We start from the raw sequence: 22,576 nt of genomic DNA on the forward strand, positions 1-22,576 counted from the left end.
CTGCCTAGCCAATGGCCAATCAGTGTTTTAATTATTGACTAATCAGCAACACATTTGACATACAGAACATCCCACAGCACTTCCCCCATTTTTTTTTCAAAAAGGAAGGTTTTAACCTTAACAAAGTAAAATTACATATAATTTGGGAATTTGGGCGTAGCTTCTCTTACTACTTCCTGCTGGAGGGGGGCGCTGTATCTTATGGGGAAACAAAGAAAATTTTAGGATTATGGAATAGTCCATGAGGCTGTATCGTCTGAGCCAGTTGCCTTCAAACCGTTCTGGATGTTGGATCATCTGGGCCATGGTGTCATCGGAGACCTTTCAGGGGGTCTTGGCTGGTCAAACCTGATGTATCTTAATCTGGAACGAATCCATAGCCTCTGGATTTCTGTGGGAACATAAGCAGAGTCTCCTTTCCAAAGTAACATATCCTTATATTCAAATTTTGAAGTCAAGGTACCTTTAAAATATACATTTTGGCATAACTCAACAGCTTTTACAATCAAATGTTTTTCTGCAGTTACAAGTCCCAAAGACAACACAATCCAGATTCTCTGTGTAATATTCATCTTTACATGGCTTATTTTTCATATTAATTTTACTGTTTCTTTAAAGACTTTATTTTTTAAAACTATGTATTTGTTTCTATAACTCTATATATCATCTTTTTTGTCTCTTTCAAGCCTACGCATCTTTTACACACATTGTAAACTATTACATCTGAATCTGTCTTATTGTGAATCTATTGCCTTAAACTGCAGCAGCTGTGGCTGCTGGCTCCACCCACCTCAGCTTCCCAACGTGGCGTTTTCCACCAGCTCTGGGAGCTATCGTGGATCTCTATGCTTTTATCCAAGCAGCGTATAGCCCAGAAACCTCTTTGTTTTGTACCTGCAAAGGCTAAATCCACCACGCAGCTTAATGTGCCACTTGCAGAGGACTCATTCCCACCATACTGCAGGTCGAGCGCACATGCTAGGAACCCACCAGTAGCTCAAACTGGCAGCTGCCGCTCATTTGAGAGAGACAATTAGGAAGTTGTGTTTAGCTCCATTTTAGAATCTTTTCTCAGGTTTTAGGTGGAAACTCTTGCCACCACGTTGGACGCCAATTGTAGCTAGATTTGTCCTGACTGTGGGCCAGGCAGGAAAACTCTAGCTACAACAGACTTCTGGTGATGATTGGCCAATGAAGGCTCATTGATTGATACAAATACATCATTATGGTGGAAGAGGTTGATTGGGGTTGGCGCAGGAGACTGCCTCTGTAGAGACAAAGATTATATAGGAAGTCTTTTCTTTTCCCTTTTACTGTGAACCAAAAGATAACAACAACAACAAAATCCTTGAAGAGATAATTTATTAATAAAAATGAAGATGCATGGAGAAACCTATGTTAGATTTAATTATTTATGAGTTTGTGCAAATTTTCAAGGTCAAAATTATAAAGCCTATTTGTAAATATTTAGTCAGAGGATTTTGCATTAATCCAATAAACACTTATTGAGTACTCTCTGTATTCCAGGCTTATTATGACTATGGTAAAAATAGGTGACTCCATTGATCTCCACTGTTTATCTACTACATTAAAGGAAACAGTTTCCTTTTTATGGTGTTGGGGAACAAACCTAGGGCCTGCATATGTGAGGCTAGAGCCTCACCACTGAACTATACTCCCATTCCACCTCTTAAAAAGGCCAATAAAATAGGAAGTCTGGAAAAGCAGATAGGAAGTTGGACCCAAATTACAAAATTGTGCATTAAGTGTCTAAGTACATTAAAAAGCCACTGGACAAAGATGTGGATTTTCTCAGTTACCGTGGGGAGGTATTTTTGGTTGGTAGAAAGTAAAAGAAAAATAATGAAATAAAACAATTAAAATTATCTATTATAATAAATGATGGAAGAATCTAGGTTTCAAAGGAAAGCTTTCAAGGCCAGGAAATATGTGGCAGCCATGATTACTGCAAGCAGCCCCTGGAAAGGCAATGCTTGAAGCTATGAGAGTGAGGCTGAAGATGCAATGGAGATCTCAGGTGGTTTGAGATGTCAGAAACATGGAGTGCTCACTTAGGAAAACTACAGTTAAGGAGCAGAGCCGGCCCAGGAGAATGACTGTGTGGGCTGCAAATGGCAGGATTTAATGTCTGTCCTGTTGGCTTTTGCTCATATCTCTGTTCTTAGTGGAAATAGCATCATCCTGTAGACTGGCTGCTCTCATAAAGTCACCAGGGAAAAAGAAAACCACTATTCAAGCATTCCTCTCTCTGTTTCCTGTTTACTCTGACGGGAACAACTCAGCTATGCCTTCTGTGTCATGATGAACCCAAACCCCCAAAACCTTGAGCAAAAAGCAATCTCTACCCCCTTAAAAGATGGGTTACATACAGGAAAAATACTTGTTTTTAGGCAGAATCTCAAAGTCCAGAATGTCCTTGAACTCACTATGTAGCCACTTATGATCTTGAACTCGTTTCTCCTGCCCCTCCTCCCAAGTGCTGAAATCACAGGCATATGCTACCATGTCTGGATTTAAAGAGAACTCTATCTTGAGACTAAGACATATCTCATTCCCAAAAGGAATCTGCCTTTAGGGAGAATCGAGTTTAATTAAATGACTTGAACCTAAGAGTATTCCTGGAGTTATTAGGCTATGGTTAGACTGGCTACCTAAAGCAGAGAGTGGTACTGCAATAGAAAGCCTTTCTCAGTTTCCACACTTGTTTTCAATGGATGGTTATGCAATTATCTTGATATAGTAGCTTTAAATCTCCTATTTCAATTTATCAATTATAAAAGACCTTTTTCAGGGCAACACATTCGTTTTGTGTGTGGTTTTTATAACTGATTTTAATTACTTCTGTATCCACACAGATTTTATGTCTTTGAAGAGAAAGCCATTACATAGAGACTTGCATTGCCAGATCTCTAACTATTATCTACCCAAGGCATCTTCCAGTGGCTGAGATACTGTTTATCAGGCATTCACAGCACCAAGGGAAAACGACATAAGTGATTCGTGTAACGAACAAAATGGTATAGGGAAAGGGACATTAACCATCTGTCTAACGGAAGAAGCAATGTTTGGTTTGGTTGCTGGATCAGTACCAAGGACAGTGTCTCAAGCTGGCATGGGCTGCATAGGCATACAGGTTCCTCTGTAAAGTGTGACTACAGATGGACAGTTGTTTGTTTCTGCTTTGCTTTGACTATCATTTGGTGATCTACATGGCTCAAAATAAAACAGTAACATTCCATCTCCCTCCTTTTGTTACTTCATGGACTACAGTACCACAGGCCAGTGGTTATGCTCATGTTCTACATGTCACATGGAGAGGCATGACTGCGGAAAGGGCAGAGATTCAGGAGAGTTCTCAGAGGCATAACCTGTAGTTGAAATGTGAAAATGTTTTCCCTGTGAGAAAATGAGGAGAAGAGTGCTTGTGTCCTGCCTGAGGGAAAGGGCTTGGTGATAAGCACTGACAGAAGCAAGAGCAGATAATAATCTTCTCAGTTTATACCCACCACTGAGAAAACACCCCAAACAAATAAACAAAAAACGAGGTAGTGATCACTGATAATGCTGAGGGAGGGCTTCTCTACAAAATGTATTTCCTACTCTCTGAAATTAAGGTTTCTGTCATTTAAATGAGAACACAAAGTCTTTCCTTTCACAGACTTCATGTTAATTGGGCTCATTCCTGAAGTTGGAGTCTTTCATACATGGCCAGAACACTGAAATGTTCAATATTACCTTTGAATATTATGTTTGTATAGTTAAACCTACAGTCTTGATACTGTAGAGCACTGTATGGAGAACGCATTCCTATTCTGTCATCATTAGCTTGCAGCTTCTCTTTTCTGACTAGTCCCTATGTGGGAAATGTTTTTCTTTATGCCAATTGCTTCTTAGGTCTGAAGGCTGCCAGTTTCTCCTGACAATATGAAAATATGAAGGCAGCTGTGAACATCTCCTCCTAGAGGAGCCACGGAAAGCAGAATCTCAGACATGTGTCTGTACAATGAAGAACCAAAACAGACTTTTATGCCGTTAAAAATATTGGATGGTGTAAAGGAAACAAACAAACAAGCAAGCAAACAAACAAACAAACAAAACCAAATAATAAGTGCATTCAGTGATTCAGCTACTCTTGGCAAGCTTTATTATAGCAGATACTAAAAAATGTTACAAGATGATAGAAAGAAAATGTGCAACATTCCTCTCAAGCCTAAACTAAAAATCGGAGCCCTAGCAATTCTCAAAGGGTAATAAGCTAAAAACAACAGACAGGGAGATCACCTAAGTACAACCTATAGAGGTGGCTGCAAAGTGGTTCAGGCAAAATCTCAAGTGGTTTCCTTGATCTCGTAAAGCCTTATTCTCTTTGCCTCTCTATATGTTATTATCTCTCTCTACCCAGTCTTTTGCCAGCATGGATGCATCTGGGACATCATGGTTCCCCTCTATAACACCTACATCCCTCTGCCAAATACTGAATCCCCATTGGTCAGTTGCTTCTTTGCCCTTCATCACTCTAGGATTCTGTTCTCCTTCTTAAATCCTTAATCTCTTCGAGTGGCCAACTTCATCCAGTTAGTTAATTGATTTTTGGATAGGTTCTACTGTAAACTCCTCAGCACCCTATATTTCTTCAGCCTCCTGAAAACCTTTGACCAAGCTGACCATCCCAGTCTGTAACTCATGGTCACTTGACTCAACTCTCTCTCTGCTCTTTCTCTTGGTCCTCAGAGGACTTTTAAAGGAAGTTGTGGAACTAGACAGCTAGATTAATATGGAATCATGTTAGTCCTTGCTGATGCGATCTCACAACTCTTTTTTCTTCCTTCCATGCTTCCTACAATATGTACTCAATATCTATTCCTTGCTTTTCATGGTCTTATTTCTAAATAGCCTCTGTGATTAATGGATGACCAATCTCTTACTATATACAGAAGTCTGGGCTACATACATACTTTCAGCATCCCTCTCTCTCATCTCAGAGAAAATTCTCATTAGAATGTAAGCTTCTTCTAAGTCTGAGTCCCTTTTCATTCTTTCTTCTAGGACTTCATTTCCACAAATTCCCATAAATGGTGCCACATCTTCAAGTATTGAAGAAGTCACATTCTTCATTACCTTTCTTCTCTTTTATTGAACATCAAAAATCAATTTTAAAAGGGCACATTTATAATTCCAGAACTCAAGAGGAAGAGATAGGAAGAGTACCTCAGGTTTGAGATCATCTTGGGCTACATTGTGAGTTCCAGAGTAGTTTGGGCTACTCAGCAAGACCCTGCGTCCCCATGCCTCCTCCCTATCAACCCAAACCACCACCACGACCCAAATCATTTCATTTCAGTCCATTCATATAAGCTCTGTTCTGTGGATCACATTGTATTCCTCCCTGCCATCCCAAAGAGGTTGAGTCTGTAGGAATGGGATCTTGCTTAGTAACAGGGCATTTACAGAAGTAATCAAGTTATAGTGTAGTCATTATGGTAGGTCCTAACCTTATGATTGGTGCCCTCACAGAAAGGAGAAATTTGGGCAGGGAGATAGACATACATCATGTGAGCATAAAGGCAGAGATTGGGGTAATATATCTCTATGTCAAAGAATGCCAATGATTGCTGCCAAACAGCCAGAAACTGGGAGGAAGCATAAACAGATTTTGTCTCACAGCCTTTAGAAGGAACCAACTCTGCTGATACCTCCACCTTGTGTTCCTAGTTTTAAGAAAATAAAGACAATACATATGTTTTAAAACACAACTCTATAGGGCATTGGTTCTCAACATTTCAAATGCTGCGACCTCATGTTGTGGTGACCCCCAACTATAAAATTATTTTGTTGCTACTTCATAACTAATTTTGCTACTGTTACAAATTGTAATGTAAATATATGATACAGGATATCTGATATGTAACCCTTGTGAAAGGGTCATTCGACCTCCAAAGGGGTTGTGACCCACAGGGTGAGAACTGCTGCTACAGGGCAGGAGCGATGGCTCAGCAGTTAAGAGCACTGGCTGATCTTGCAGAGAAACTGGGTTCAATTCCTAGTACTCATTTGACAACTTATAACCATTTGCAGCTCCAGTTCCCGGGAATCCAACACCCTCTTCTGGCCTCCATGGGCACTGCACACATGTTGGGCACAGATATAATATATATGCCAGCAAAACACACATACACACAAAATAAAATAAATAGAAATGACTGTTTAAGTCTCCCATTGTATGGCACTTTGCTATTCTGGCTCTAGTGAACTAAGACACTCACCTGCTCCCCAGTCTCTCAGACTAGAGAAGAGGCTCATTCAATGATCTTTACTTTTCTTCATCTATACACCAGCCTTACACTAAAGGCTTTTGAGTCTATTCCTTTACGAATGACTCTAGCATCTTTAATCTTACATTTCCATTGTTTTTTTTTCCTTCTGCCATTTTTCTCAATCCTAGTGCCATCACTCAAGCCAAAGTCTTCATCATTTCACAACTCTATTCATACAACAGAATCTAGCTGGTCTCTTTTTTTTCTAAAATGATCTCCTAAAATGTAGATTTCATGATATTTTCATCATAGTAGTGCTATGGCCTGATGTGCTTCTGGTGTCATGTTGCTTACTATGTTAAATACGAGCCTGGTATGTATTCTCCTCTGGACCTTAGACTTATTGTGCCTGACTAGTCTTTTCTCCCCCAACACATATCACGCATGCCTCTTTCCATCACTGAATCCCTACTCCTTCTACTCACCCATACCATCAGGATGCTCTTACTTTTGTTCTTTCTATCTAAACCTGTTCCCCTTTCAAGGCCCTGAGCAATTGTTACTGGCTGTGGCTACTTGGGATCACACTGATATCTCTTGCCCTGGCTGGATTCTAATCAGTACTCTAGGTTAGCAACAAGTAGCTTTTTTAATTTATGCAAATTTATTTATATTTATATTAATATTTCTCTAAGCTTTCAGGCCATCATAATAATTAATTGGTCAAATTCTTAAAGTGAGAATAATAGAAACTACATGATGGGGAGGAGGAAACAGGGAAGAGAATATTTTGGCTAGAACAATCAAGGAAAATTTGTCTATTTCATTGTTTTTCAAATGGTCCCTGGACCACCAGAATCTAAATAATTGAAGTATCTGAAATACCATTAAAGACCTACTGGGTCAGACTCTCTGTTCTCATAAATATTTTTAAAATTTTCATTTTATTCAGCTTAATTGGGGTATAACTAATAAAGAATTATATATACTCAAGGTTTACAATTTTTTCCAGAGAAATACGCTTTGTACAATGATTTGTATAATCTAATTAGTATATTCACCAGTGAACAAAGTTATATGGGGGTTGCTAACCTTTTTTGAATGTCTACTCTCACAGCAAATTTCACATATAAAATACATTAATTATTGTAGTGACAGTAGTACACACTGGATCTCTAGAACATGTCATCTCATGACCGACAGCTTATACCCTCTAGGATGATTTTTAGGTGGACCAATCCTGGTAACCACTAATCCAACTGAAGAAGGCAAAAGGGGTATGTAGAGAATACCCTCTTAGCTCTTCTGTTTACAAGGTACATGATTAACAACAGAATAAAACAATTTCACAATATCCACTTTGATCTGATGGGATTTCCCTCTGTTGAATAGATGGCGTTCTTCCATTGCAAGTACTGTACCACAGATATTGGTTAAAGCAGGGTCTCTGGAAGTACAGAAATTCTGTGGCACTCCCAGGTAATGTAATGACTTTTATTTTGTTTGAGAAGTAAAAGATAACCAGGGAAGCACTATAGGCCCCTGGAATTCAAGTTGGGGGAGCACAGTGAGGGAAAACAGCAACGTGGAGATCTACTTGCTTAAGCTTTTAATTGGAAACAAGTGATAGCTAAAACATATAGCTGATTTAGATAAAAACTAAGGAGACTCTTGCTGGCTCACGTCGAGCAGGATTTCTGCAGTTGAGTACTATGGAAGCAAGATAACAGAATTAGATACGATCGAGGGGAAGAAAAATGCACAAAAGTCCTTGAATTAAAATGAATTGAAACCTTCTGGGAGAAAAGCTATTTGGTAAGCTCCATTAAGTCTATTGTAGATAGCTTTATTTGACAAAGCAGCATCCTGGCATGTGGAACAGGAAAGAAAATAGCTATAAGATGATCTGTCAGGGAGTTTCCAGTCTCTGAACGAATAAGATTCTGTGCAGTAGCCAATACAGCTTTTAACTCAGAAGAGATACAGAAGCAAAATGCAATTATATATCCCTAGTAAGTGCATTCAGTATGAATTTCCCACACATCCCTCACCTCCCCCAGTCACTCCTCAAACTCTACAATCCATCATGTGGATGCTCAAAATTAGGTTGTATTTATTCTACTCTAACAATGTACAAGCAGTGTATATGATGCTGGAGATACTGAGGTGGAGGCAATACTACAAGTCATAATTAATCTGCTCTAATATATCTTAGTGAAGCACTTAAATAAATTGAATAGCTCCATCATTATTATAGTTTTTTCTTTATTTTGGCTATAGATTTGTAGTATTCATTTGCAGCAATTCAATATTCTGAAAATGCTAACCACTGCTTATAAAGTATCTAGTACAGACAATAGTTGGTATGTTTATGGATCAAATGTATCACAAAAATGGAGAAAATTCCATTGCAATAGCTAATGGATACCTTTAAAAAGTCTGACTTGATGTTTTTTTTTTTTCTGTAAGAATTTCCATTTATGGAGTAAAGATTCTAAGACCCCTTATATGAGACTAGAACCTCTGACTTCAATATGGGAACTGGGAAATGCAAGTTGGAGAGTTGGTCAATCAGTATGTCCCCCTACCACATGACCAAGACATTTGATTACTTAATATATTTCCAATGTTTACAACTTGCTTGGCATGTAACAGCTATGAAATGACTGGATGAATCTGACTAGAACAAAATCCAAGTTAGCTGTTATGCTATGGAAGATAACTGTCAGTGAGGGAAAAGAATCTCCCAGATCTGAGACTAGAATTCAGATATTTCAAATTTAGGCCCAGTAGTTTTATGATTTTAAAAATATGTATGTGGTATATGACATATGTGCAGATGTGCACAACCACATGTGTACATAGACACCAGAGAAGGAGGTTGGGTGTTTTGTTCTATCATTTTCCAGTGATCTTGTGTGCCCCCAACCCCCTACAGTGCTGGAGTTAAAGACATCCATGGCCACGTATGTAGCTGTTGGGGATTTGAACTTAGGTCTTCATGTTTGCCAAAGCAAATGTTTTTACATACTGAGCCATCTCCCCAGCCTAATGCTTTTTTATACTGCACTTTCCTATAATTAAAGTCCTAAGATTGTTTGCAATGGTTTACCTGAAACACTGTTCTGGTGGCAGGTATTCAGTCTTGTGGTGCTCTTCCATCCACAGTAATTTATGATTAAACTAATGGGGAAAGTGTTGTCTTATTGTTCATGAAGCTTACCCTATAGGCCTACTGGGTATCAATACCACAGTTGCTGTTTTACTCTGAGTTCCAGATTATACTAGACTAGAATAAAAGCCTCCACCCAGACAACCATTTGTGAACTCTGAGTTGGTACCCAATATATTTGCTAAGTACCTTCAATAGTTATTTATTTCAGATATTTATTACTTTGTAGATTTTAATTTTGCTACTTTACGGAAATATTTAATTTTTCTGCACTAAAATCCAAAATCTTATCTAAAATTGTTACCATGCGTGCACGTGTATGTAATGTGCATGGACACATGGAAGTAGACATGAATGCTGGGTTTCCTCCTCCATCACACTCTACCTTGTGTTCGGAAACAGAGTTTCTTGCTAAACATGGAGCTCACTGATTGGCCAGCAGGTTCCAGAGATCTTCCAGCCTCTACCTCCTCAGAACTGGGATCACAGGTGTGTGCCACTGTACTATCTTTTAATTTTTTTCTTTTTTCTTTTATTTTTTTTATTTTAATTTTGCAATACAATTCAGTTCTACATATCAGCCACGGATTCCCTTGTTCTCCCCCCTCCTGCCCCCAGATCTGAACTGAGGGCTTTATGCTTACACAGTAAGCACTTAACTGACTGAGCCATTTCCCAGCCCCTAAAAATTCTTGACAGTTTTTCCTAAATTATATCATCAACTTTGTATTCCTCTGTATGTCCTTTACTATATATAGTTTGTTAACATTTAAATAATATATCTATCTGTTACTTATTTGGGTAGAATGTATATATAATCTAGCATTTACGCACATGTTTCCTCACAGTTGAAGAGAGAGATTAATAAATCCAAATCAAATATGGAACAATGATGCCTCAATGTCCAGTGGGGTTTCTAATTTTTGACAAAAGCGCACATTTTAAATTAGGCACTTCAATTGAAAAGAGGATATGTGAAGAACACAGAAAACCCTATAGACACAGGTTTGATATTAGCAAGTGTTTACTCACATAGCCCCATCAATTTTTTTCTATCTGGTGTGCAGTCTGATAGGCTGATGTATACACCATCTTACCTTATTTTAAAAGTTTGAAAACATTGCTACTGCAAGTAAATGTTTATTACATAAAACAAACCAGAATTATCATTACCTGATTCCTCCGTTTCTTTTGTTTCTGTTGTTTCTTCTATTTCATCGTCAGACATTTCCATTTCTTCTTCTCTTCTGATTCCCATTAATTCATCATTATGAATGTTGCGGATTTCCTAAGGACAAAAGGCATGCTTTTTAGGGGGAAACTTTTAAAAATGTTGAGGAAATGGACAGAGGTATGAGGACATATTAAAAACCCTCAGGGTGCTCTTAAACAAAAAGGCAATGGCACACTGAAACTAAACAGTCTCATTAAAAGGCACACTTGGCTCTTACTTATGTGGAGTTCTGGAATTTCCCTTTAGAGTTTTGTCATTATACTTTCCCATGTTGGTTCCTTTAATTTTGCTGCTTGTTATTTCCACTCCAATAGCTTTCCTGAACAGAACTCTAAACCAAGATTTTGTAGTTTTAGAAAACAGAAGCAAAAATGGCTGTTAAGAGTAACCTTCTACCAGACTAACTCTCTCATGGTCAGTAACTATAATGTTTGGATAAAACAAAATAGGTAACTATTTGATGTTATTGGACAGTGAACAAATGCAGGCATATTATGAAGAGGAATTGGCATTTGGAAGAATAAAAAAAAACCTATAGACAAGTCTCCCTGCTTTTAAAAAGTCTCTTAGTTTGAGAGCAGATCAGAATTTAGTCACAGGGCAGCTAATTTTCTAGTAGAAAACCCAGCCCTGGTGGCCTAAGTAATTGCAAGAGAGTGGTTAGTGGAAGAGCAGACACTGGAAAGTAAGAAGAGAATCTTAGAAAGAAGAAATGTGTGTGTGTGTGTGTGTGTGTGTGTGTGTGTGTGTGTGTGTGTGTGTGTGTGTAGGACAGAAAGGAGGAATGGAAGGAGAAGGGAGAGAGGAAGACATATATACATACATACACACACAGATTCTTTACAGTGTATATATAGAATCCTTTGAAAGTTTTTCATGCTTTCTCAACCAAGGAAGCACAGAGAGTCCAAGCAGCCTAGCTAAGGCTAAAGGAGCTAAACTGTTATTGGAACTGCTATCCAATAGATAGAAACCTCTAGCTTGAATTAAAAAAATTAAATTGATCATTTAAGCAAAAGAAGAAAAAGTGAACATTTTGTAAGAACATCTGACAGTCCATAATTTTTTTTTATTTTTTGGTTTTTTTGAGACAGGGTTTCTCTGTGCAGTTTTGGTGCCTATCCTGGATCTCACTCTGTAGACCAGGCTGGTCTCGAACTCACAGAGATCCGCCTGGCTCTGCCTCCCGAGTGCTGGGATTAAAGGTGTGTGCCACTGCTGCCAGGCAAGAGTCCATAATTTTACACTATAATATTCATATCTAGGATAACCACCAAAATCACTGGACATATCAGGAACTAGGTTGAGATTACATTTTCCAAAAAAAGAACAATAAATGGAGACCAACCTTGGAATGATCCTCTTGGTATAAAGGAATTATGCTCATATTGAAAAAAAGGTAGGGAATCTCATCAGAAGGTCAGATACTTTAAAAATAACCCACAGATTCATTTAGCTTAAAATAAAAAGAAGACGAGTTTTTTGTCTGGAAATAATGAACTAAGAAACAAAAAGTTCCTTTATTTTCAACATTAAACACAAGTTCTTATTGTAGACCTTTATGATGTTATTGCCATTTCCTTCCACATATCAATGTACAGTAAAAATTTTAATGAAATGATTTTTTAACATTTGGTGATAGGATTCAATCAGCATAACAAAAATTTAATGAAGAAATACTTAATGTGAAGAATTTTTTTTTACCATAGAAAGGAGTAGAATAATGAGGGATTGATTAGGTGATAAAAATCACTCCAGAAAATAAGAAAACATCACACACAAGAACAGCTGGTATACCTAAGATGTGATATGAACAAGAAAGCTTCTTACATATACACCCACATGCGCATTCTAACCCAAGTCTAAGTAGCTCTTGATGAACACTACACTTCTATAACATACAAAGCTGAGTCATAAGAAATGGATTGAAATCCACCGTGTAGATGGGGAGTAACAAGTCAAAAAGACATTCAATGTGGTCATCTGGTCTTCAAATATATGCTTGTGATCGAACACACCCTCACCTACACATGGACATACACAAGGAACATATACATACATATATACAGACATGTACATTATACCAAAACAAGAATGAGAACTACACATTTTAGAGCAACTTGAAATCATTTAGACATCACGTGATTGTTATTAATTTCCTAGGTTTTAAGCTGAGAATCCCTACCTAGGTTAACTCCTACTGGGTTATAATATAGGAATCATCTAAAGCTGCCTGGTGCAAATTATCCCATTTACAAGCATTAAGTATATTTCAAATGGATTTCTTTCTTTTTTTTTTGAGTCAAGGTCTCACTAAGTAGTCCTGGTTGTCCTGGAACTCGCTCTGTAGGCCAGGTTGGCCTTGAACTCAGAGATCCACCTGCCTCTGCCTCCTGAGTGCTGGGACGAAAGGCATATGCTACCATGCCTGGCCTTCAAATGGATTTATTTATAATGATATAGTTAGTCACTATCTTAATATCCTCCTTTTTAATTCCTTTATCAGGAAAAATGATTTCTAGTTCCAGTTTTCATTAACACTATATGAAGGACTCTTTAAAAAGTGAGTTATTTAGTATCATCATGGATTGTTAAGAAGTAGCAGAAAAATCAGATGCTAATATAGTACCTCCCATGTACTGCAGGGACTTTACTTAAATAGAAGAAAATAATGACTTGCTTGTGATAAATGAACTTTAAAGGGCTGTGTCATGAAAAAGATGTGCTATGTCTTATTCAGACTCATGGCATGAAGAACAATAAGGGGATTTCTCATTCCTCTGAATGCACTCGACCTCATAAGATTTAGTTTCAGTTATCATCAGAGCTGTTACTGGAAGGTGATTATAACAAAGTTTGACACTGGCAAATTCAAATATTGTACAGTTTACTACATCCTGAAAAGCTGTGGCTTTTTAGATTTCTAATAAAAATGTAGGCTGTCACAGGATATAATCAGATACCAACTTTCAACTCACAGACATGTCACTAACGCTGATAAAGTTATTATGTTTCTTGGGAGAGTAAATTGTGTTCATTCTAGGGAAATATCCCAGGGCAGCAAGATCTTAAAACCAAGACAGGTCCTGTAGCTTCCCAGCATCCACAAAGCATCCTTTCACTTCCAGTTTGGCAAGACAGCTTAAGATCTTAGAAATACAAATACTTCAATAACTACATGTATATGTCTTACCTAGAGATCTTTTACAGTTTCAAATGCCCCTAGAAATATAACATACTTAGGGACAAATTTTACCGAAATGCTTTAAAATATATCAGGGACAAGAATCACCAGTTATTTTAGCTAATAATAAAATGAAAATAAGAAAAACTCAAGGAAAGTTTTTTCTAAGTTACTCAGTGGACTGCTCTGTACACTATACAATCCTTAGCTACACCCCCCACTCCCCAAAGCTCATATCATTATTTTTCTACAAATATCCAATACTAAGTCACATAAGTGGAATAGAAGCAGAGAGAACAGCAGAGGCTATGGGGTACCATATTAAAGGAAATTTAGAAGGCCCATTTGGTAAATAACAGAGTACTTCTAAGAAAAATGAGACTTTGCTAATTCTTGGAAACCCCTACTGCTGAAGTACTCTGCATCTATTTTCTGGTGGGTCAGAAAAGCTTTGAGAAAGAAATCCTTACAAAAACTTTCAGAGTAAAGGACTAGAAGGTGGCATGCACCCAAAAAGGCATTCTAATAGCTTAGAAATAGGATCAGGTAGGGGGTGGATTCCTAGCTACTGAAGTACAGACATCAAAAGTAATAGCTGTACCTCAGATTTGCTCCATTTCTCATTCTGACATCTTGATACAGTACTGCAACCAAAATGTGGGAATGGCATGCAACAACATTTTCAGTAATTAGCATGCGTTAATCCCTACAGGAAATCTTATGAGACTCGTCACTGACAGAATACTTTTTAAAAATAAGTGGCCCTAAAGTTCCTATGCCACCCTTTTGCCCACTCTAAATACATGGTACATCTCATTTCAACAATGAACAGGTAGTGATTTCTAAAATGGCATTGTAATGACTTTGAGTTTGCTCTAATGGTGGCAACCTTTTCTGAGACTTAGAAATTGACACTGCTCCATAATAGAGAACAAGATGCACTTTCATATAGAAGGAAACAAAGCAGAGACAGAAGGAAATGCATGCAAAGAACCACTTTGTACCAGTTGACATCTTTGATTTATTACAAAGCAAGCAAATCATAAATCATTATACATTAATTATTTAACCCTTGTTTCACAAAAATTTATGTGGACTTTAATTGATCTTACTCATGTTTTACGATAGGAACATTATTACCAGAATACCAACACTCCTTATTAAATGTGTAACAAGATTCTACTCACCTACATTTTTTTCAGTATTAACAAGAACCATGGTAGAAAAGGAGTCAGGAGGGAATGGAAAGGAACAGAGGCTAGAGAAATAAGTAGCTTGTACACTCACAAAACAATTTGATTCTGAGATATCATTTAATAAAATGAAGCAACTCACAAACACTGGTTTGTCTCTTGCATGGTAAATAATGGAAATACAAATTAGGTTGATATAAAATTGGGTTAGTATGCTTTTGGATGGCTCAAGGCCAACAGCCAGTCTTAATGCAAGTTAGTACTAAAACAAGGGGCACAGATGACTTCATTATCCATCTACAAACAGTTCTTCAGAGTATGAAATGGACGTAAATGGAAAAGGTTATTTTGCCAATTATAATCATCAAAGCCTGCTGTGGGATGTTCTGTATGGCAAATGTATTGCTGATTGGTCAATAAATAAAACACTGATTGGCCATTGGCTAGGCAGGAAGTGTAGGCGGGACAAGGAGGAGAATAAAGCTGGGAAGTGGAAGGCTGAGTCAGAGAGACTCTGCCAGCCGCCACGATGACAAACAGCATGTGAAGATGCCGGTAAGCCACGAGCCATGTGGCAAGGTATAGATTTATGGAAATGGATTAATTTAAGCTGTAAGAACAGTTAGCAAGAAGCCTGCCACGGCCATACAGTTTGTAACCAATATAAGTCTCTGTGTTTACTTGGTTGGGTTTGAGCGGCTGTGGGACTGGCAAGTGAGAGAGATTTGTCCTGACTGTGGGCCAGGCAGGAAAACTCTAGCTACAAAAGCCCTTTTCTTTTAGCTCTGTGGTGTAAAATATTCTATGAGGAAGGATGCAAGAGGCTGTCAGCTTAATGCTTATGGCTATGATTCTAGTTTTTATACATTTTCCAAGGTGTAGCACCTACTGTAGGTGAGTTTGGGCGAAACACAGATTTTCAAATGATTCTGTAGAAAAGAGTCCCCATAGCAAATACAACCGTGACTGTAGGCATCAACTTGCAGTAAGAGGAAGGGCTTTGGCCCTCTCCTAGCATCTCTTTTCTGCTTCATTTCCAGGAGCCAAACCAGGAAAGTAAAGCAATTCAAAAGACTCATTGCCAAACTAGTCAGGGTGGCACGTACTTTCATCGTATCTAAGTTTCTCAAAGATGGATTTTTCTAAGTTGATGCTCTCTCTATCACTCACTCAGCAGAGTAAGAATACTGGTAGATGCATGACAGTGAGACAAGGAATGGGTACCTTCTGACATGAGGCTTCCACCAGCTGATTTGTTCCCTGAGGCAACTGGGAGGAAGTTGTGAGAACTTCTAACTTGATGAAACACCTGACTTTTGAGTTGTTCTGATTTCTAGTGGGGTGCTAAAAGGCAGCCACATCTTAAGAGGATAGCTTTTTTCACTTCCCATAGGGCACATCTTTTAAGTCTTCTTAGTGGTCTGCTACCAGTAGAGAATTTACAGAGTTGAAAGCAAAAAGAAAAATAATAGGAAAACCAAACCACAATTCAAGAGACAGCAATATAAAATGGAAGAACTCTTTGGGGTTTAGGGCTGGCAAGCTCAAAGGAAGGCCTCACTCAAGATACATCTCCTTTTTGAATACAAAACCAGAGGAAAGTCCCGAGCTAGCTATGTCTTACTATCAGCAGTAGTTTTAGTTACCAAGACTGAGGACGGTGGGTCTTGATTTAACCCAATCAAATACACAGGAAGCAGGTTTGGTCAATAAGGCACAGATGGAACATATAGCTCTTGGCAAATTATGATGCCCATGTATCTTATCACTGGCCCCTGCCAAGGAGGCTTTACAAAAATACTGTGTAATGGGGCATATGATTCTCAATTTCCTAGAGCTCTGGAGAAATGTCCAGTTCACCACAACAGCTATCTTTACTATGACCCTAATTTAACTGAAGTACAAAGTATATACTCCCTAGGTAGTCAGGCCTGGTATATACAGAGCCTTGATGGGGAAATCTTTTGAGATAAGGGTTCACTATATAGTTTAGGATGGCACTGAATGCATGATCCTCCTGCCTCAGCCTGCTGTGATTGATTACAAGTGTGTAGTACCACATGTGCTTTTGGGGAATATGTTATTGCCTGATAGTTGTTACCTCGAGAAGTCAGTTCCTTCCTTCTCTGCACTGGTAGGGATTTCCTTAAAATTTCTGGGCAGCTTAGATCTCAGAACATCTAAAAGGTATGCAGGATTATGTGTATTAAAGGGAAGGGAGGTATTTAATGCAGGTTAAGAATTACTAATCCACCAAATTCAAAATCTAAAATGTTTCCAAGATTGAAAATGTTCGAGTGCCAACATGATGTTAGTGATCAAAAATTAATGAAGATGCTATTAGCTTTTTATGATTCTATACACTCACTGGACAGATGTCTTCAAGAGATTTCTCAGTGGTTGATTCCCAGTTCTCTCTCCTGAGCTATAACTGATGTGTTACAGACTACAAGTTTAGGACCAAGGTTTGGCTTATTTTTCCTTAAATGTTTGTTAAGGTTTTAAGCTGTTCCCATACAAATTGCTTACCTATTCACAGAGGACAGTTTGGACAGAATATTGCCTTCATTTCAAAGGCTAGGAAACTAAGTCTCACAGATTAGATGACCTGTTCAAAACTACATGAAATTCTGTAGCAGAGATCAGGGGAGAATAATTTCTACTCTGTTTCCTACTTGTGTAATTTTGTGAAATCATTTAACATTTCTGCATTTCAGTTTTATTACATGCAAAACATGGATTCTACACCTACTCATTATCCTGTATTGAGTTACTAATAAATTGAAATAACACCATTTACATTTTCAAACTGCTTATACATTTCATAAACATTTAATCTTATAAAATTGGTTTCATTATTATCATCACCAATTAACAGGTAAAGAAATAGGGATCAAGAGATGCTGAATAACTTGCTCAATCCACTAAGCTACAAATGTAACAAAAGCTGATACTTGAATTCCTGTTAGACTCTCACTCCATAAGTAGTCTGCATTACACTACATCGACTGTAAGGCTTACACTTAGGTGAGATAAGCAGTGCAAAGTGCTTTATGAAAGTAAGTGTTGGGTACTGAGGCTGTAGCTCCATGGAAAGGAATATACAAGTCCCTGAGTTCAATTGCCAGCATGGAAAAAGAGAAACAAGAACATGAAAACTAATACTATGGATACAATAAATTTTTTACCACAATGGCTAAACAAATGATAGATGAAGTTGAAAAAGTTGCTATATATACATATATACACACACACACACAAAATCAGGCATAGGGAAAGAGGCTTCCTATAGGCACAAAAGAACCTGAGATACCTATGAAGACATTTCCACAGGTAGCTCAGTGAAAAAAAAACCTCCCATGAACTTCAACTTCAGATTCAGGCTAATAACCTAATCATATTACACATATTGTAGTGTTATGTTAAAGATTTACTTGAGCACAAGCAGAGGATATGTGTCGACCTTGATCTGAAATCACAGTCCTCTCTTCCATTTAAATCTTCCACCTATGCATACAGCTGGAAAGATTTGATAAAAGAAGCTCAGAAATGTTTTTGCTCCAAAGTACCAGCAGACAGCTTCTAGCCTCAACTGTCAATGCACTCTAATAAATGGAAGACAGCACTAATATTACTAACGCTAGAAACATAGGTCAGTAACTATTATTGTACTCAAGACTAGTTAGTGTGGAGAAGTAAACTTATAATCATCCCAGCTGCATTTTCACTACTAAGATTTCTATCCAGCAGGATGCATTTAAGACAATACATACACATTTATTACCCTTTTGACAGCAGGTGGTCTGGATGTTGACAGGGTATAGAACACATTTCAGTGTTTCATTAGGGCCTTGTTATGACCATGAGAGCTTGGCACTATTTAATTCTGGTTAAACTCCAAATCAACAACTTGTTAAGGAAGGAAAATGTCCCCATGAGGAGCTCCCCGAGTAGAAAGTTACCAACCTCGGCTTGTTTGCACCAAACACTGATGTTTTTACGCTGGGCTTTTGTGAAGTGGTCCCATGCCTTCTGTTTGGAAGCCGAATGGTACACAGCTACTATCTGCTCAACTGCAGTATCAAATCAGCAGTCAGATCAGGCCAAATCATCCAGGGATGGAAAAAGAGAGAGAAAATAAACAGAAACATGAGACTTGCTTCATCAAGTTGTTATGACACAAACCAGGCTGTGACTGTAGTTCGATAAGATTCCATGGGCCAAGGTACTTTATTAGTTACTTTTCTCATGGCTGTGATAAATTCTGACAAGAAGCAACTGAAGGAAGGAAGGGTCTATTTTGGCTCACAGTTTAAGAAGGGATACATTTAATTATGGCAGGGAAGGCATGGCGGAAGGAGTGTGAGGCGATCAGTCTATGGCAGTCAGGAAGCACAGAGCAGACAGGAAGTGGGGCAGGACAGATGCTCTCAGTGATCTTCTGCCTCCAGTGAAGCTGTATCACCTAAAAGTTCCACAACCTTCAAAACAGCACCACCAACTGGGGACCAAGAGTTCAAACACATGAGTCTATGGGGGCAGTTCACATTCAAATCAGAACAGGTACTACTATGTTAAAAGGGACTCAAGGAAAGAGACATCCATATACAGGAAGAAGAAACTCCCAGTTCAAGGAAAGAGACATCCATATACAGGAAGAAGAAACTCCCAGTTCAGAGTATGATGATGAGCAAAGTTTTTAATGCAAAAATTGTGTATTCATTTAGGAGAAAAGAGATCAAGAGTCAAAATAACTGTAGTTTAGGTTCAGATTTTTTTTTTTTTTTTTTTTTTTTTTTGGTTTTTCGAGACAGGGTTTCTCTGTGTAGCTTTGCGCCTTTCCTGGAACTCACTTGGTAGTCCAGGCTGGCCTCGAACTCACAGAGATCCGCCTGGCTCTGCCTCCCGAGTGCTGGGATTAAAGGCGTGCGCCACCACCACCCGGCTAGGTTCAGATTTTGTATTTAGTTGAGTGCTATGAACTCTGCATAGCATGGAGGCAAACTATACTACTGGGTTCTTTAATGTATTTAATATTATTGTAAATTAATTTGTAGATAACATATAAAACAATGGGTTTCATTATAACATTTTCATACGTATATATGATTGTATTACTCATATTCACCATCTCCTTTTATTAAGTAGCCCTCTGAAATAACGTGGAATGCTTAACTTCAAGGAAAATTTGTTTTTCACTATTCCAAGGTATGTTTAACCAGAAGCATCACATCAAAATATAAAATGGTTGAGTCTATTTTAAGTATACCTACATAGGCTTGTTGACTAGAGAAAAATTTATGAAAGAAATCTTTGTGAATACAGTCCTAGAGAACATCTTTCAAGGTTCCTTAACTGTTAAAAGGGGAAACATACATCCCACCATGTTGATTCTGTGGCTCAGACTTCATCCTCTTTAACCTGCTGAGCCATCTCTCTGGCTCAAGTGAAGAGAAACTTGAATAAGATTATTTGGGGAGAAACAAAAGCAGGAGAAGAACCCCTGCTTTTCACAGCAAGAAAATGCAGAGATAGGACTTTTTATCTTTACAGTCAGGTTTTCACTGTGCTCTAATGATTTCAGGATTCCCACAATTCTTGCTGCTTTCTTTTTCCACTTATTCTGAAGTCCTGAAGATATGTGCTTTCCCCTCTTGGATTTTATGTCTATATATACTTCCAAAGTACGAGCGAAAGTGGAGGAACTCCTTACTTCCAATTATGTCTGAGTCAAGTATGGAGAGAAAAGTACAGGAAGAGTGGACCATAACTGCTTAAAAGCAAAATCATAAAACTGCCCCAATTCTTAAGGTGAATATAGCTCCTTATTGAAAAGATGTGATCATATAATTTTGTTACATGGTGAACAAAAAATTTACTTGAGAGTTTATCTGATCTACCTCATTTAACAGAATTTAGATAGATCTGAAGTGGTATAACTAAAAATGGCCATTTCAATGGCTTCTCACCTCTATGGTGTCTATCATAACTAGTAAAGATAATGGAAGAAAACTAAATTGAAAATGTAGAAGTAGCAAATTTATTTTTTTATGCAATCATCTTGGGAAAATATAATACTATTTACTACCACAAGTTCCTAAACAGCATATTACGTGATGATAATCGTGTAAATCTGAAGACACGCAGCCATAAAATCCTAACATCATATTCTAACTTCAGCAATAAAATATCTAATCCCCTACCGAGGACCAGGGTTGTAAAAGGATGAGTCACTGCCTACCTACATCCCAGTGCTTCTGCAGAGCTGAAGAAGCTAAACCAGAGAATATAGAAACAGGGTCTTCTCATGTATCCTGGGAAATAGGGCTTTGGCATTTGACAATACAAGGTAGTGGTTTTCAACATGTGGGTCGTGACTCTTCTGGGGGATCAAATGACTCTTTCACAGGGGTCATATATCAGATATCTCGCCTATCAGATATTTACATTACAATTCACAACAGTAGCAAAATTACAGTTATGAAGTAGCAACAAAAATAATTTTATGGTTGGAGGTCACCACAACATGAGGAACTGGATTAAAGGGTCGCAGCACTGGGAAGGTTGAGAACCACTGATATAAGGAGAGCCCAAAGCAGCTAGGAAGGTTATCTAGCCACTTGAAATACATAGTTTTGCAGGCCTCGGATCCTGTGTAGGGAAAGTGGTGATGAAGTGATGGGGTCTCTCAGCTGTTCAGCAGAACTTTAACTTCCACTTACACTGAATAAGAATTCCAGAAAGGGCCTGCTTGAACTTCTCTTTTGCTTCTTCCATCTCTTTCTCATGGGCAGCTTTCTCGTTCAGCAGGCGGCGGACATGGCTGTTGGCTGACTGGATCATGGAGTAGAAGTGGTTGGCACTGCGGCGGTTCACTTCTCCTCTCTCTATCCAGGTGAGCAAGGTCTGCACAGCTTCCGAGAATTTGGAATCATCTGAAACAAAGGCATCTGTTTTGAAAACTGCTGCAGTGACAAAAATCTCATTCGATTTTCCCAAGATGCTGGCAAAGAGGTCATCAGGGATTTTGGCAGTTATAGTTGTATGAATTAATGAAGGTAAGGACCTCACATGTACACACATGCACACACAGGTAGACTGGTTATGGCTTATGAAGAGTTTCAGAAAGAGGATGGTTTCTTTCCTTCCTAAAATTTCTGGGGTTGTAACTTAGTGTGTGAGAGGTCCTAGTTTACATCCCCAGGAAACACACACACAGACACACACACATACACACATACACATACACACACACACACACACACACACACACACACTCCCTCTCTCAAACAAAAACATGTCTATACTATGATAGTTTCCATGTATTGAGAATTTCCTAATTTATCTGATTATTTGAGAGAGAGAGGGAAAGGAAGAGACAGAGACAGACAGACACACAAGCATGCATGCAGGCCTGCACACACACACCCACAGAGAGGGGAAAATTAACAATGAGGGAATTTCACAATTCCATAATCTCGCATTTTAATAAGGAAAAGTCAGTGAAAATATTGCATG

General features: G+C 38.3%; 1 protein-coding gene across 6 annotated transcripts in view; it reads right to left on the bottom strand.

Moving 5' to 3' along the window:
* The window catches only part of Enox2 (ecto-NOX disulfide-thiol exchanger 2), a 290,736-nt gene that overhangs the window by 21,889 nt on the left and 246,271 nt on the right, over positions 1-22,576 (bottom strand). For all 6 annotated transcript variants that reach the window (XM_052739180.1, XM_052739190.1, XM_052739171.1 and 3 more), the window contains 3 exons: positions 21,781-21,993; positions 19,025-19,131; positions 10,621-10,735 (listed from right to left, as the gene is read on the bottom strand). In XM_052739180.1, coding sequence (XP_052595140.1) covers positions 10,621-10,735; positions 19,025-19,131; positions 21,781-21,993 — 435 coding nt within the window. The remainder of the gene's footprint in view (positions 1-10,620; positions 10,736-19,024; positions 19,132-21,780; positions 21,994-22,576) is intronic.

The sequence above is a fragment of the Peromyscus californicus genome, unplaced genomic scaffold (genome assembly GCF_007827085.1).
Source record: "Peromyscus californicus insignis strain IS unplaced genomic scaffold, ASM782708v3 Scaffold_10__1_contigs__length_136768540, whole genome shotgun sequence".
Taxonomy (NCBI): Eukaryota; Metazoa; Chordata; class Mammalia; order Rodentia; family Cricetidae; genus Peromyscus; species Peromyscus californicus.